Source organism: Dryobates pubescens, chromosome Z (genome assembly GCF_014839835.1).
Source record: "Dryobates pubescens isolate bDryPub1 chromosome Z, bDryPub1.pri, whole genome shotgun sequence".
Classification (NCBI taxonomy): Eukaryota; Metazoa; Chordata; class Aves; order Piciformes; family Picidae; genus Dryobates; species Dryobates pubescens.
The window spans coordinates 85438516-85455636 of NC_071657.1; the positions used below are offsets into that span (position 1 = coordinate 85438516).

The 17121-nt window shown below is 43.4% G+C and overlaps 1 protein-coding gene across 1 annotated transcript in view; it reads left to right on the forward strand.

Moving 5' to 3' along the window:
* Nucleotides 1–1925: 1925 nt before the first annotated feature.
* Nucleotides 1926–17121, forward strand: part of UBE2R2 (ubiquitin conjugating enzyme E2 R2) — a 64953-nt gene continuing 49757 nt past the window's right edge. The window contains exon 1 of the mRNA XM_054178656.1: nt 1926–2318. Coding sequence (XP_054034631.1) covers nt 2142–2318 — 177 coding nt within the window. The 5' untranslated portion in view covers nt 1926–2141. The remainder of the gene's footprint in view (nt 2319–17121) is intronic.

Below are 17121 nucleotides of genomic sequence, written 5' to 3' on the forward strand. Positions count from 1 at the left end.
CCACCCTCAGGGTAAAACATACCCTCTTTTTATCTAGCCTGACTATCATTTCTTTTGGTTTACAATCACTACCCCATGTCCTATGGCAACAGCCCCAACTACAAAGTCCTCACCCATCTATTTCACAGGCCCTGCTTGAGTATTGAAAGGCCTCAAAATGTTCTCCAGAGACCCTTCTCTTCTCTGAACAACCCCAACTATCTCAGCCCTTTTTCATGGGAGAGGTGCCATGACCCTCTGGCTGGTTTTGTGACCCTCTTGATCCACTCCAAGAGGTCCATGTCTTCCTTTTTCTGAGGACTCCAGAGCTGGACACAGTAATCTAGAGTCACTTCCCTCCAGCCAATGGCCACACTTGTTTTGATACAGCCCAGGACAGGTTGGCTGCCTGGGCTGTGAGTGCTTACACGCACCACTACCTCCAAGTCCTTCTCCACAGGGCTGCTCTAAATCATATCATCCCTCAACCTGCATCAATATTGAGGCTTTCCCCAATCCAGGTATTAAGACCTTGCACTTGGACTCATGAGGTTGCCCCAAAGTAACACCTGTGGAAGGCACCTGTTTCTCTTCTACTGCTGCTTGGGAGTGTATGCATGATTTTAAGGGAATCGAGTCACGGTTGATGAAGGCAGATTTAGACTAGATATTAGAAATAAATTCTTTACTGTGAGGGTGGTGAGATGCTGGAACAGGTTGTCCAGGGAGGTTGTGGATGCCTCTTCCCTGGTGTAGCTTAAGGCTATTATCTCTTGTCCTATTGCTGGTTACTTGGGAGAACAGACCAACAGCTACCTCACTACAACCTCCTAAAGAATCCCAGTTCCCACAGCCACTCCTTGTAAGACTTTTCTCCAGACCCTTCATGAGCTTCACAGCCCTTCTCTGGACCCGTATCAGCACCCCAATGTACCTCTTGTAGTAAGGGGACCAAAACTGGTCAAGGTGTGGCCTCACCATCACTTCCCTACTTGCTGGCCATACTATTCCTGATGCAAGACAGGATGTGTTGGCCTTCTTGGCCACCTGGGCACACTGCTGGCTCACATTCCATAGCTGTCCACCAACACCCCCAGGTCCTTTCCTGATGGCCACCTTTCCACTGTTGCAGTCTGAGCTGGGTGCCCCCATGGTGTGTTCACTTCCTGTGTCCAGAAGGCCAGCCCAGAGGGACGGACACAGGAAATTGTGTATTTCCTACCATAATTCTTTGCACCACTATAAGATCCAGTGCGGGGTCTAGCACGTTCTGTTTTCTTCCTCCTCCGTCAGCCGGTAACTGGGGGAGATGTCTGCTGGCTTTGGGCCTGGCTAGGCCCAAGGCCACGAGGGGATGGGCAGTCTCAGGCCTGGCCAGCTGAGACTAGCCCAGCAGAGGGAGGGGGAAGAAGGAGCCCTGTGGGTCTTGGGTGTACCCTCAGGTGGGAATGGGATGCCTCTGGGTTTGCTTTGGGATCTCTTTTTATCACTGCGCTTTGGGTTTTCTGTAACATTCACTGCTTTCTATTTAAACTTTCATCACTTTTGCAATCCGTTTGTCTTGAGTGTTTATTCCTGCCCGTGGTGGGGAGAGGGGGCTGCCTCAACCCAGCACATTCTCCAAGCCTGCGGTTGTTCTGACCGAAGCGCAGGGCCGGGCCATGTGCCATCTCCATGGCTCCTCACTTCTTGAGGCCAGGCCTGCTCGGAGGGGGCATGCGGGCGCAGCCGGTAGGGCTGGAGCAGCGGCGCACACCACCCCCACGCGCGGCAGGGCAGGGGAGGGGAGGAGAGGGGAGGGCACGGGACGGGACGGGACGAGACGGGGTGGGGTGGGGGGGCGGGTGGTGACAGCGGGGAGTGAGTGTGGAGCGTGGCCCCTTTAAGCGCGCTGCCGAGGGCGGGGCCTGGCGTGCGGCGGGGCGGGGCACGGCGCGGCGCGCTGAGGTCAGCGGCGAGCGGGCGCCGTCACAAAAGGAAGTGGTGGCGGCGGCGGCCCTCAGCGCGGCGAGAGGCGGGGGCCCGTGGGGCTGCGCGGCGGCCGTGGGTTGCCAGTGTTGTGGGAGCGGCGGACAGCGGCGCGGCAGCAGCTGGAGCGGCAGCAGCTGGAGCGGCAGCACAGGTCAGCGGCGGCGGCGAGGCGGCGGGGGCCGCGCCGCGCCATGGCCCAACAGCAGATGAGCAGCTCGCAGAAGGCGCTGATGCTGGAGCTGAAGTCGTTGCAGGAGGAGCCGGTGGAGGGCTTCCGCATCACCCTGGTCGACGAGTCCGACCTCTACAACTGGGAGGTGGCGATTTTTGGTCCCCCCAATACTCTCTACGAGGGAGGGTACTTCAAGGTATGGCTTTTTCATCGCCTAGCCGGCGGGCCGGGCCTCCCGCCGCCGCGGTGGTCCCGGGGACTCGCCACTGGGGCCTCCACAACCCCCAACTCCTAACTGTCTCCTCATTCTGCCGGGCCTCTTTGTCGGGCTCTGAGAGTCTCCGGTGGGACTGTGGGCCCGCGGCCGCTGTCAGCCCCTCCGCCTCCAGTGGGAAGGGGTCGGGGCCTGCAGGAGGAGGGAGGGTAGGGAGGCTCGGTGTCCCGCTGCCGGCGGCGGAGGAACGGGGACGGTGTGCTGTGCAGGCTGGCTGGCGCCTGCGGGAGGTCCCCTGTTCTTGGGGACGGGTTTTGGGGAGTGGGAGCCACCTCTTTTCTATCCTTTTCCTGTTTTAACCCCAAAGAAAGCCTGGCATCTCGTGACTGGGTGTCATTTTTTCCCTTCTACCAGGTTGTCCACTTGGCTCTCGTCTGTATATGTTTATTTCAAAGCAAGGGGCTTTCCAACCATCTCTTTTGACAGGCTCAGTTATTGTTTAGGAGCATCCTGTGTAGGGTGACTAATTCAGGGTAAAGGCATTGTTGTCCTAAAAACTTCATGGATTCAGGACTGTTTTCCGTAAATTTCCCTCACCACCACCTTGTTTTCCTTTTCTTGATCTCCAGACATAGAGGGCAGCCTTCAAAGGGCAATAGCAATGCATAATTGGTGAAGGTAGATAAATACTTTCATTTTTTGTCTCAACTTTCCTGATATTCCAAAAAAACTTAATTTTGACACTGCTGTCCCAGAAAGGAACTGAAGGGAGCAGGCTTAAATTCTAATAAGGGGGAGCTGCAGGATTTCCTGAAAAGCAGCAATTAAAAACCTTGCTGCCTGCATAAATATACGTTACACTGGGTGTACATTTTTGCACTCAATGTCCACTTAGTCTCTGGAGAAGTACTGTTCCCTTCAGCTTGCTTCTGCCACAAGTTTAATGGTGACTTCTACATCTTCTGTTTCCTTTGGCTTCTGCCAAACTGAGTTAAAAAAAAAGGATAATCTTTGCTTGACTAACATGCATCTTTGGTGCCTCTTACCCTCTCTGGGTAAAGGTTTAAGAGCTCTGTTCCACAAACCCAAAATAATCTGTAGTTTGGAGCGTAATAGGTTGGAGTTGTATTGAGTTTGACCTCATTAGTTTTTAAGGAAGGGACAGCTTTGGCACAAGGCTTTCCTTTTGTAGTGAGCTGGCTAGCTTACTCATGTAGGTATGATAGGTATATTCTTAGACTCACCTCCATTATTAGTAAGGAAGTTCCTCTAGACTATAGTTACTAAGTGGGTCATTTTTACATCTGAATGGTCTGGTGACCTCTTCCTGCACTTAAATTACTCATTCATCTCCTTTTTTTTTCGAAGAAATCACAATGGGTCATAGCATTTTTGTTTGGCTGGGAAATTGTCTGTGCTGTTTGCAGTTGTTCCTGGAAAGAAGCTGAAACACTCTATGAAATAATCTGGGAATGTATAGATTTGGGCAAGCTTACTAATTGCCGTATTTCAGTATTATAAATGTGCTTTTTTGATTTTTGATGTCCATATTCTTTTGTGCTTACCTTAAATTTGTCCAGCTGATTCTGTGGTACTTAGAGAATGGGAGACAGAAGTCTCTCGATTCTTTCACACTTCCACAGCAGAGGGATTCCCTTCAGGTGACATGGTTAAAGTCTGTCATATGTTTCTCTCTCATCTTCCCCCACGAGAAGAGTCATGCATGGTGGTTCTTTGTTTTGGCAGTGTTTCATCACTGATTATGTATCCTAACTTCTGAGCCACTGAAGAAAGTAGTCTTAGGCTCTCGTTCTGTTCCTAGGGAGAAGGAATCCTGTTGTCCTGAGAAGTGATGATCTTGGTTTTCTTTGTTTGGCCTTCAGGCAAACTTTTAACTATGATAACTTAGAGATTGTATTAATATGGTAATCTTTATTTGGTGGGGTGATTTCTATGATATATTCATAGTAAAGGAAAGGTGAGGTCTCATTCAGATCAGCATATGATTTATCTTTCAGCTTTCTTGGCTTAATGAAATACCTAGCTTTGTCTTGTTCTGTATGCTTTTTAGTTTCAGGATTAGAAATATAGTTATGGGATGTACATTTTTTAAAACTTTAATGAGGTGTAGTTTCAGGGTAGCAACTGGAGAGACAGTATGACAGCTTCTAGTTAAGATCAAATAGAAATATTTTGAGGAAAACCTGTGTTGAATGGGACCTTAATGAAGAAAATATTAGTGTGTGTTGATTTGGAATACAAATGCTTGATTTGTATTCATGGGGCTGGTAGCATCAGCATTTGGCACTTGCTTTATTCTTGGGGAAACACAACCTTTCTCTTTGGATTGTTGAACTAGCTGAATAAACACAAATGAGCAGAGCGCTCTTTTTGCACCTCCTTGACAGGAGCTACTGCTGTTAAAAGCTGGTTCAACATTTCGGTAGGTTCTGGTTTCCTTTGCTAGTCCTGTAACTCTATCATTTTAATAAATTGAAACAGAAAACAAGTACCTCTGAATGTTTGTTTAAACAGTGGGTTGCAAGTACCTTAGTGCTGGCTATAATAAAGTCAGGGACATCTGCAGAACTCAAGCACTGAACGTGAATGTATTTTATGAACTATTACAGCATACTCAGATCTGCTGCAGTACTTCATAGTCAGGACTTCTCAGCTAGAAAGAAAAGGCAGCAGCCTAAAGAAGCAACCACTGTATGAGGAGCAGCTTGTGTTAGCAAGGAATAGGCACAGTCCTGAGTTGCAGCTGTGCCTGTGGTCTGCTGGAGGTGCACATCTGCAGCAGGTTATATTGGCTTTCATCTGATGACTTTACCCCTGCACATACTGAATGTAATGTTTTGGGCAAGCCGTTACTGAAGTTCCAGATTGCCACTCTTTGGGAAGCACTGCACTGGTTACCTCTTACTCCATGCTGGTAAGACAAAAATAGTTCAGGATCAGTGATGAGCCCTCCAGAGAGGTCTAGTGATAAGAGCAGATGTCTGTCCTTCAGCTTCTGTCAGCAAGCCAGTTCAACTAAAGTTTTTGCTAGCACAATCAGTTTTGGTGGAAGTGGGACTCATAATGAATAGTTGCTTCAGGTGCACGGTTGGGTGTCACCATTTATTGGAGGTTGGTCTCTTCTCCCTAGTAGCAAGTGATGGAACAAGAGGAAATAGCATCAAATTGCATCAGAGACCGTTTATTAGGAAAAAATTCTTTACTGAAAGTGTGGTCAGGAATTGGAATAGGCTGCCCAGGGAGGTGGTGGAGTTCCTGGAGGTGTTAAAAAGACATGTGGACATGGCAGTCTGGGACATGGTTTAGTGGCCATGGTGGTGTTAGGTTGATGGTTGAACTTATTTAAGAGGTCTTTTCCAACTGAAATAATTCTGTGAATTCAGTTGACCATTGATTGCTTTCTCTGTCTCCCTTGTAGCCTGTGTCTTTGATAGATGGGCCTTTAGAGCCTGGAGTGTGATAAAACTCTGCTCCATGCTTTAATAAAGGAATGTTTTCAGGGTACTTGCAGAAATATTAAGAACTGTTTGCTGATAGCTTATGCGAAGCTCTGTTTGGTGCAGTTGCTCCTTAGCATTACAACTTTGGATTGTTTTTTAAAAAGGAAATTCTTCCAGTTTTTATAGTTGATGTTCATGTGCTGGGAGCCAACCTTTCAGGGAAGGGGCAAGTGAGGAATTCTACAAATAGAAACTTCATTATTAAATCCAGGACTGCCCAGAAGCATGGTTTGACCAAGCATTCTGTGTCAAGAAGTATGTTTAATTTAGAGCAACAGTCAAAAGTCCTTCAGAGGTGATTTAGTCTGCATAGATGAAAATGAATACACCTAACATTCAAGGAAATAAAAATTTATTTGGAACTGCTATTTGATAGCTCTTGAGGTAATTCATTTTAGTAGGCTTTTTTGCAACTTTGCAGCTCTTCACACAAGTTGGAAAAGGGGGAAGGGGGGGGGGAATCCCCAAGCATTATAATTAGGTTTTTTTCCCAAGTACTTGGGGCTAAATAGTTGTCAGTCACTGTTTTCCTTTTGTAACTTGCTCACCATGTGGTGTGTAGACTTCTGTATTGTTGTATCTCATCTTCCAAGTGATTTGTTTTGATTTCAAAGCAATCTGCATTATATAGGGGTATTTTTTTCAGAGACAGAAATTGATACAGAAATTATTTTTGGCTGACTGATAGCAAGAATGAGCACCATGTTTAGAAGTTTGCTATTGCTATTGTATTTCCCAGAAAGCTTAAAATTAAGCAAATAGAAGTTTTTAAGCACTTAGAATTATGTAACTGGCTGAACATTTGACTCCACTAAAATATTCCTCAAGGCTGAGTGAAAAATGTACTTTCAGCACAATAGCTGCCTTCTACAGGCCTCTGCATTGCAAGATGATACAGTGTACTTGACACCTTTAGATGCCATCAACTTTAATAAGCAGAGGTTTGGTACAGCAAAGGGATGTGGAGCTGTGGAGGAACAGATCCTGGAACTGCTTGCTCTGAGTCTGAAGATCTCCCTTTCAGGCAGCCTCCATAGCCAAAGTGCCATTAAGCTGTCTGCAGACACAGAGGCAAACAACTTGTGATGTTGGTTCCCTGATGGTAAGCACAGTTACAATCTCTAACTCTTAGTCTTGGAGAACACCTGAATGACCCTCACTGTGCTGTTCCATAAAATTTTTCATATGGTTGCCTCTGTGGGCACTGCTGAAGCCTTCAAATAACTTATTCAGCTTGCAGCCTATTTTGGACAGCAGTCTATCCTCAGAAGCAAATGGACAGAGTAGCAATGGTAGCCAGCTTCCAGTCCTTTCACTGTGGCTTCTCTAACCTAGGTAGGACTTTTGTGTGCACTAAGCACAGATCATAGAATGGTCTGGGTTGGAAGGGACCTCCAAAGATCATCTAGTCCAACCCTCTCTGCAGTAACAGGGACATCTTCAACTAGATCAGGTTGCCCAGAGCCCTGTCGCGTCTCACTTTGGATATCTTCAGGGATGGGACCTTTGTAAACAGTCTCTCTCCATCCTTCTTGTAGGCCCCCAGTACTGGATGGCTGCTATTATGTCTCCCAGAGCCTCCTCCAGGCTGAACAACCCCACCTCTCTCAGCCTGTCCTCATAGCAGAGGTGCTCCAACCCCCTGATAGTTTTCATGGCCCTCCTCTGGACCTGCTCCCATCAGGTCCATGTCCTTCCTATACTGAGGGCTCCAGACCTGGACACAGTACTTCAGGTGAGGTCTCACCAGAACAAAGTGGTAGACTCACCTCTCTGGAACTGCTGGCCACATGTGATTTGCCTTCTGGGCTGCTAGCTCACTCTGTGTACTCATGACCAGCTTCTTGTCCATCATCACTCCAAAGTCCTTTTCCACAGGGCTTCTTTCTATCATCTCATCACCCAGTCTGTATCAATAATGAGGATTGTTCCAGCACAGGTTGTAGAACCCTGCACTTGCTCTTGTTGAACTCCGTGAGGTTCACCTGGCCCCACCTCTCCAGCGTCTCCAGGTCCCTCTGGATGACATCCTGACCCTCTGGCATATCAACAGCACCACTCAGCTTGGAGTCATCTCCAGTTCTGATACTACTAGAAAATACAAGACCCCCTCTGATGAGGTCCTGTTCCATGACAAGAGCTTTTAGCACACCCCACCCTCTGCCCTTAGAATAAAAATGGAAACTTTCCAGTTGGAAAAATTGAGCACTGTCAGTTTGCATGATTTTTCCATTGTTTGGCTCTGTTTTCATGAATTTGCACAAAATGATCCTTGGTTATGGTAAAATATAACTTTTTTTCTTTTCTTGGTTAACTGCCAAGGGTTAAAGCTGTCCTGGCCACTAGACAAATGGCAGACATTCTCTATTATCCTCTCTCCCATCCTAGAAGGGAAAGAGTAAGGGATTAGTGGGGAGAGATTTAGGGATCAGGGACAATAACCAAAACTAACACACTAAAATGCCTTTAATGAAACAATAATGAGCACACAAAATATTAATAAGAATTAAGTAGATAAAAATATATACAAACCCAATATTGAACTCCCCTAGAGCTCATCCTGCATTTAGCAGCATACAGTAATGTGATTTGGGAGCGCGTAGATTGGCATGGAAGGCCAAGAATGGGCAGTCTCCCTCAGATGCTAACCATATAGGAAAAGGACTTAACTCTTGTGATTCCTCAACTATACATCCCATGAGTTTGACTTGTGTATGGAGTGAAATAGCTAGTTGGTCAGACCTGTGTCTTCTGTCCATTTTCCACAGAGGTGTCACCTTTTTGTTTTTGAACCTTTTATTTACAGTATTCCAACATGGTGTACAGGGCATGTTCAAGCAAGAGCCTTTCTGCTTACCATCTTTTAGAACTTTAAACATCAAGTGCTATGTCTTCTAGAAAAAGACACTGTGAGAAAATGTTAACTTGAGAAATTGCAGTCACTTAGAAGAGACTTTGCTGAGAAATAAAAGCCACTGGATAACTGGTTCCTGAAGTTCTCTGGTATCGTAGTGATGTTATGCCGGTGTCTGAGTGTGGGACCACATTTAAGTTCTCCAAAGCTCAAACATGGTTTTTTCTCACTGTTTCTGAAGTCATGCTTATTGTGTGCTGTTTTACATACTGATGCATTCACACTGGGTATTGTATCTTCAGTAGCACTTCAGCTCCGCTGCATGAAGCTTGTTTTTCATCTAGAGAGCAGGAAATACCACCATAAAACATTACAGAACTGTAATTCTGATCTTTGATGAACAATTTGGCTGTGTAGCTTATGGCTATCGTCAGGCATTCAAGTAATGAATAGTAAGGATTAAATGGTGGATATTTTATGTTGAACTTCACTCTGAGTGCCAGTTGGGAATGTACCAGAGTTGCAGTTACATTGCAGTGTGGAAGGACTAGAGGTTTTGTGACTCACAATATAGCAGGCCTTCTTATAATTTGAGCTCATGTGATCAGACATGCATACACATACACACGTGCACAAAATTAGCTTGCTATTTCCAGAGTGCTACTTCATTTTTAAAACCTTGGTGTTTTATCCAGAATTATGAGTTAAAAGAATTGCACTTAATCATACTAAGTGACTAGTGTGGTAGTGACTTACTGAGAATGTCTCATCTCACTGGACTGCTTTAATAGTAATAACTTTGGCATTGCATTCCTTCCCCTGGGGTACTAGTAGCCAAGATGAGCTAAACTGATGGCCTGTTTTCACAATTCCTGAAATATTTGAAAAGCACATATATTTTCCCAAAGTGGCCTGCAAATAGAAAAATGCTAATGGTACTGAATTCTTGTACATGTAGGATATTTTGGGCAGAGAGGGACCTGGGGGTACTGGTCGATGGTAGGCTGAACATGAGCCCAGGTGGCCATGAGGGCCAACAGCATCCTGGCCTGTATCAGGAACAGTGTGGCCAGCAGGAGCAGGGAGGTCATTCTGCCCCTGTACACTGCACTGGTTAGGCCATATCTTGAGTACTGTGTCCAGTTCTGGGCCCCTCAGTTTAGGAAGGATGTTGACTTGCTGGAATGTGTCCAGAGAAGGGCAACGAAACTGGTGAGGGTTTTGGAGCACAAGCCCTATGAGGAGAGACTGAGGGAGCTGGGGTTGCTTAGCATGGAGAAGAAGAGGCTCAGGGGAGACCTTATTGCTCTCTACAACTACCTGAAGGGAGGTTGTAGACAGGCGGAGGTTGGTCTCTTCTCCCAGGCAACCAGCACCAGAACAAGAGGACACAGTCTCAAGCTGCACCATGGGGTTCAGTCTGGATGTTAGGAGGAAATTCTACACAGAGAGAATTATTGCCCATTGGAATAGGCTGCCCAGAGAGGTGGTGGAGTCACCATCATTGGAGGTGTTCAGGAGGAGACTTGATAGGGTGCTTGGTAGCATGGTTTAGTTGATTAGGTGGTGTTGCATGATAGGATGGACACGATGATCTCGAAGGTCTCTTCCAACCTGGTTTATTCTATTCTAAGTGAAGAAATATGTCCTTAAGACTTTGTGTTTCTTGAATTAAGGGAATTGATGGAGGATGGCAGGGGAACACAAAGGGACTGTCATTAGTGGGTGACACTTTAAGGTGTCATAGTAGATATGATTACCAAAGAGAAGACTGCTTGGCAGAGAGGTTGTGTTTTACTCCTAGAGTTTTTAGTGCTAAAAGCATGATGTGAAGTGTTTCTATTGATCTGTTTTGTTGTCTTAATTATAAAAGTAATTTAGAAATTTAGGTAAAGGGCTTTTGCTTGGGAGGTAAAATTTGATAGCTGTAGGAATGTATTTGCAACAGTCATATGACTCTTCCTCAAGATATGTATCCCAGTTAAAATAGTTAAAATGCATGTTTTAGTGTTCATTGCAGCCAAGAACTTGGAGGGGTTAAGGTGCAAAACTTTGCCAGAGTATTGGAACAGTGTAAGGACCAGGACTCAAGTTGTCATATGAGTTAATACTTGTGCAAAAGATCTTGTTTTCAAATGAATCCTTAGAGACCTTTGCAGCTAGAAACCTTTTTCTGTCAGACCTAAGCAAAGGCTGAAATAATACTCTGTTTTCAAGCGTTGGCCTTGGGCTTACCAAAGAAAAGCCGGGCAATGGAGAAGTTTTGATTTACAATACATTCTCTGACACATCTGTTCTTGCACAGTCTGCTCATATAAGCCTCTCATTTATGAGTGTAAACTACACTAATGTCCCAGTATTTGCGTATCTTAGTTAGAATAACTAAAAGCACTCACCTCTGTTGAAAGAATAGGCTTTTAACAGTATATTGAAGAATGGGCTTCTAGCAGTGTCTTGGAGAAAACTGAATTTCATCTCGGTGCTTCTGATTACTTCTCTTGTGAAGCAGGAACTGTACCCACTCTTGGTAGCTGAATGCCTTTCAGTGGTGAATTAAGAAGTATAAGGGTAACATGCCCTCTGTACCTTTCAAGTGTCTTGCAGCTGTTCTCTTCCAATTTGTGGTTCATGTGGTAACAAAAAGCCCATATCTGAATGCTTCAGATGGAGGTGCACAGAATGTTACAGTTCAGGTGGAAAAGGCTTTGTCTGATCTTAATGATACTGCCTTTTTCTTTTCTTTTGTTTTTCCCTTCTGTTGTGGCCATATTACTCAGAATGCCAAGCAAAGAAGGCATTGAGGCTCATAGTGTTCAGATTCAGTGGATAATGGTAGCGTTTCTTCTCTTGCATAATTCTTTAAATGTCAAGTGGCTATTACTTGAGATGACCACAGTCATACTTAAAATATTCTCTATAGGGAACCTCTTGTCCTTCCTTCTTTACTTGAAGAACTTCTAAATGGAACTAGGCATTTTTATATTGCTTTATGATCTCCATTGGGCATGTAAAAATGAATGTTTTGAGTCCAGCATATGGAATGATTTCCATTTCTCAGTGTCTGCCAGAACCCTGAAAACTTATGTGATTCAATATTTGACTAATATGCTTTATGTAAAATTTAGGTGGTTTAGGGGTTTGGTTGGAGTTTTTTTTTTTTTTCCTTTCTGGTGGTAGTCTTTAATTGTGTGGAAGAATCTTGTTAGCATTTGGCCTGAAATACAGCAATTGCAGCTCTACTGGGAGAAGCTGAATAGATGGGGCAGACTTTCCTGAACATTTTGGCTTGTACGTTTTGGAACTTGCTGGATTGGTTTTTGAGGTCTTTTAATAATGAAGTTTGTTTTGACTCTTGGATGTTCATGGGTAACCCCATAAGGAGCTAAAGACCAGCCTAGGCAGGCTCATTGTGTCCTGTCACTCTCAAGATAGATACATGGTATTTCCTGGAATAACCTTTGTATAAATAGTGGTTTTCTGTGTTATACTCATCTAAACTTTATTCTACATCTGTTAAAAATTTAGTATGAAGAAGATATTTTATGGTAGATTAATGTGAAGATGACACTGGGAAGGAGATTTGCTACTCTTGGAGCTTTGCTAGACCACTTTTATGTGATTCATAACTTTCCACCTATAGTAACAGAGAAAAAAAAAAGAAGATGACAAAACTTATGCTGAGCCCAAAGCTTACTATTAGTGCTTGGTTGCTGTGTTGAATTTGGATCTTAATTTGCATATTAGCTAGATCATGTCAACTTGAAATAAAAGTTATGGGAAATCAGCTTTTTTGAAGAAAGCTTTGTGTCTGTCACTAGATGCTTTTATGGCCAGCTAAACATTGTCTTCTGCTAGGTAGCAGCCAATAAGCTTTCTTTAGTATGTGTTTAGCTGATTTTATTTACTTTTTTTGGGGGTAGGGGGGTGGGGGATGCTATTAAGTATAGTAGTGTCACATTTGTTCTGAACATGAATTGCTATGATGAGATGTTAGACAGGGTCAAAGGGATGCACAATCTAGAACTCATCACCTAGCAGGCTGTTTGTATGGGTGAAGTGTGCCACTTGTCGAGAATAGTCTGTGAATGCTACATAAACACATGAGAGCACCAATGCAGTATGTTGTTCTTCATCTGTTGGTGAACGTTAAAGGTCCTCATCTGAAGGACATGGGGCTAAAACTGGAAGAGTCATGTAGAACTGGGGACTTCATACAGCTTTAAATGTAATGTAGGGCCAAAATGTTCTTTAACAACAGGATAGGGACTAAGTCTCCTATCCCGAATGGGTTCATATTCATGATCTCAGATAAATTAATGTTTTTATGTAAAATGGGTATATCTTACAATAGCATAGTTGACTACATCTGTAGGTTGACAGCATTTTTTATATAAATAGTACATGGGGAAGCTTTCTTTCAAAACAAATTCACCTTTTATGTTTATAAGATCAGTATTTAAATTGGGAGTAGCTGAAGAAATTGTCGCGTGAATAGCTTTCAGGCTGCTTAATTACAAAAGCAAAGAGAATTTTGGAATGAGAGCATCTGCTTATTCATGGAGTTTTGTGGTGGGTGTTTTTGTTTTGTTTTGTTTTTAAAAAACCTGAGCAGTTTCCTGAAGTGCTTCAGCACAGATCCTGATGTACTGACAAGTCACACTCCTCTGCACAGAATTTGTCTTTGAGGCAGCTGCAGTAATTCTCTAAAAGCAAAAAATAAAGCTGTGGTTGTGTAACTTAACCTGGGGGAAGAGGGGGACATTCTTGGTGTTGAAGAGAGCCATCAAGTCAAGGCTTGCTGGGGAGACACATGCTACATAGGTTTCACAAATAATTCTCAGTGTATTGGGGAGAATCTGGGCAACTTTTTGTTGGAGAAGACAAAGCTGTATCTTTACTGCCTTACTTGAAATGTTAAAGGGATCTGTACTGATTCCAGAGCTAACCACTTTTTTTTTTCTGTCCACCACCTTTGGGATCTCTTCCTTGTACTGTCTTAATTGCTCCAGCTGCTTGTGCTCTTCTACTACAGTCACCCTAAGTTGTCTTCCTGTGCTTTGAAAATGAGATTCAAAGTAAAGCCTCTCAGCATAGTGAAAGCAGCACACATGTTTGATGTCAGGTGTGGAAGTGAGAAGTGCCTTACAGCTCTGTAGCACAGCCAGGGATACCTGGCATGGCATGGCCCTTAGTGGAGCTGGCACATTCACAGGGCAAGAATTGGCTCTAATAAGTTAAGACAAGGTCTAAAGTGTATTACTGACATGCCTCTGAGTTGTGTTGTGCTTGTCACCCAAAGTGCAATTACCCAGGCTATGCCACAACACTGAGCTTAAAACACATGGGCAGAAAGCCAAATTCTGCACTTAGCAAGCTCTTTAAATAGACAACTGCAGCACAACTGACCTGCAGGTACCTTTCCATTTGTAAGGCTAGCTGGTGTTTCTAATTGCCAGAGGCTTCTTTGCTTTGAATATAAATGCATTGATAAATGCTGTTGTATAGTATTTCTTTGCTAAATGATGCCTGTTCACAGCTTAATGTGATTGCCAAGTAGAACTACAGTTTCAGGCAGAATACAAAGTCTTTTTCCTGCTCTAGTTTTGTTCATCTTGTATTAATAGGTGCACCAAAAGGAGTAGTTGGGACTTTTCCCAGTGATACTGTTTCAACCGTGGTTGAACTAAGGTTTGCAATACTAAACCGTTGAGATACTTCTGTAGTGTTGAAGTATGCCTGCATTGCAGCAGTAGCACATTCAACCTCCTTCAAACACAGTAGTGGTCTGGTCGTGACAACACGGTATTTAACACCAGTTGTGAACTGTCCCAGCTTACTAGTTAGTTTTGCAGCCCATGATTAATCCCACATTGCCATGGTTGGACTGCTACTAGTATCTGTGCTAATGGATGCACAGTTACTGCAGTGCATCTGTAAGTCACAGCAGTGATGGCCATGAAGACAAACTTGGGAAGCTGGCTTCAGAAGCTGGTGATACAAAGGTGCTGCTAGGTTTGTTGGTAGGACTTTAACCAAATCTGACTTAACTGTTTCTGTTGACTTAACCCATATTTTACATGACAGAAATTCTGCTCAGAGCTCTCATTGTGATTGAAGTTGTGATGCCTGCTTTTCTGGGTCTGACATGGATGGATTGAGGGGAGGGGAAAGCTATGCAGAGTTTTATTTTCCTGCTTTCACTGAGGTGCAACTTCTAGAAAGTGTATTATATTTGAGAACTTCACTTCTTGTGGAACTCAGCTGGATTGGCTCCAAGGTTTTATGGCTGCCATAGCAGGAGAGCTTGACAGCTTAAGCCTCACTCAGTTAAAACCTGTATAAAACTATGGGGATTATCCATGTAATAATTCCTGTGTGGAAGTTCTGTGATATTTTTTAAAGACATGAATATGGGTGTGAATTTCAAGGTCTAGCTGAGTTTAATTATTATTAGAAGTATTGAGTCACTTCCAGCTTCTCTTGGAAACAGAAAACAAAATAGAAGGAAACTTCAGCAAGTTAATCAAGTGTCAGCATAGGCATGCAAAAACCTGATCAGGATGTACACCTCTATGATCACATCTTACCCTTGATTTTAGCCTTTGAGTTTAAGCAATCAGGCTTCTTCCAGCTTTACAGTGAGGAAGCTTCACATCTGAGAGTATAATGAAAATAAATGTGTTCCTGTGAAAGCAACTGGAGATTCTTAGGACAGAATGTCTCAAAGGCTACTAAATGTTTAAAAAAAAATTATGAAAAAAAAAAGTTTGATTTGAAAGTTAGTATTTTTAGCAGCTGATTTCTTAGAAGTCATGGTGAATGGAAGAGAAGCTTAAGATAGATGAGCTGAAATACTGGTGTTGATGAAGTGGTTGTCTTGGCAACTGCAGTCACTTAAATATCTCTAGGAAAATAGCTAGTAAATGTTAAGACTGAGAAACGGTGATGGGCTCACAGAAGAACCAGAAGCAATTAGCAGCTTGAGGTTTATACAGGAAATTGATTTGACCTCAGTAGAAGTTGCTCTTTTCAGTGGCAGGTGACGCAGCCCTGGTGGATCTTCTCATGTAATGATGGTGTGTTTGGCTGCACTCTTGCTGCATGAAGCAACATCTTTGGGAAGAAATGCTTGATCTCCAAGGGTATATTCATTCCTAAGAAATTGGCTGATGAATGTGGGATGAATTGAGGTGCTTCATTTTGCAGCCCCAATATTCATTGCGGTAATACAAATATTGCAGCAAAATCCAGTGCAAAGTAAACCCTGCATGCAAGCAAATGTAAATGAAAATTGTATTCCACATGAGAGCTAAATTGCAGAAGCTGCAACTGTGTCAGGGATTGTTTCAGGTCCTTTTAGTGCTTATGATGAGAACAGAGATGTTACCATGTGTTTTACTAATTACAATTGCATGTGCTGTTTTGGAGTTCTGTAAGTGAAACTGGCAAGTTTTAATCTTTTACTTTCCTCATGAAGCACTTAATTCTCTTTCATGTTGACACAAAGCAAATCTGAATAAAATGAGTGGAGTGTGAGCCAGTTGTTTCCTGCTGCCACAAGCATATTTGTAACTGCCAGCTATGACAGGTATTTCTACAAACACTGAATCTTAAGCAGAGCACCAGGTGCTCAGGGAAGTTACACAAGGCTAAGTGTACATTTTCCACTTGTCATCTAATAGCTGGTTTCTGAATTTCTTGTTTAGTAACTTATGAAAAGTCATCAAAATCTTCGTTCAGATGCAAGTGGAAAGCTAATGCTGCCCTTTGCAGCAGGAAGTACCTCAAGTGGTTAAAACTGGTAGTAGTAACAATTTCCTACCATTTTTTTTTTTTCTTCTAGGGGAAAAAAAAAAATCTACCCTACAGATACAGGAACTGTAACTACACATTTATTTTTACCTGCATGTTGAGAAGCTACATGTGTCATCTACTCTAGGTGATCCTGCTCTGATAAGGGGTTTTGGATTAGATGATCTCTCAATTTCCCTTCCAACTCTTAGCGTTCTGTGACACCTGTCTCATAGCAGCAGTTGTCAGGATACTAGGCAGGCCTCATGTTTCTGTGGTGCAGATCCTGTTTGGCATTTTGGTTCTTTATTCAAAGCTTCAATCATTTGAAGCATAGCTATTTCTTCTTTCTGTTTAGCTGCATTTGTTTCTTTTTCTTTTAGCATAGTCAAAATATCTTCTAACTTTCTGTACTCACAATGTAAGCCAATGTTACAGTTAATAGTTGATTGAACTTCTGAAGCCTTCACAAATTAGAGGGAAGCCTTCTGTAGTGAGTGACAACAGCTTCTGCAGTCCCAAAATATTAATGCAAAAAAACTCCAGTCCCTAGTGTAATGCTGATACTGGTGCTAGGTGTGGGGTTTTTTGGTTTGTTTTTTTTCATTCATGAGTACTT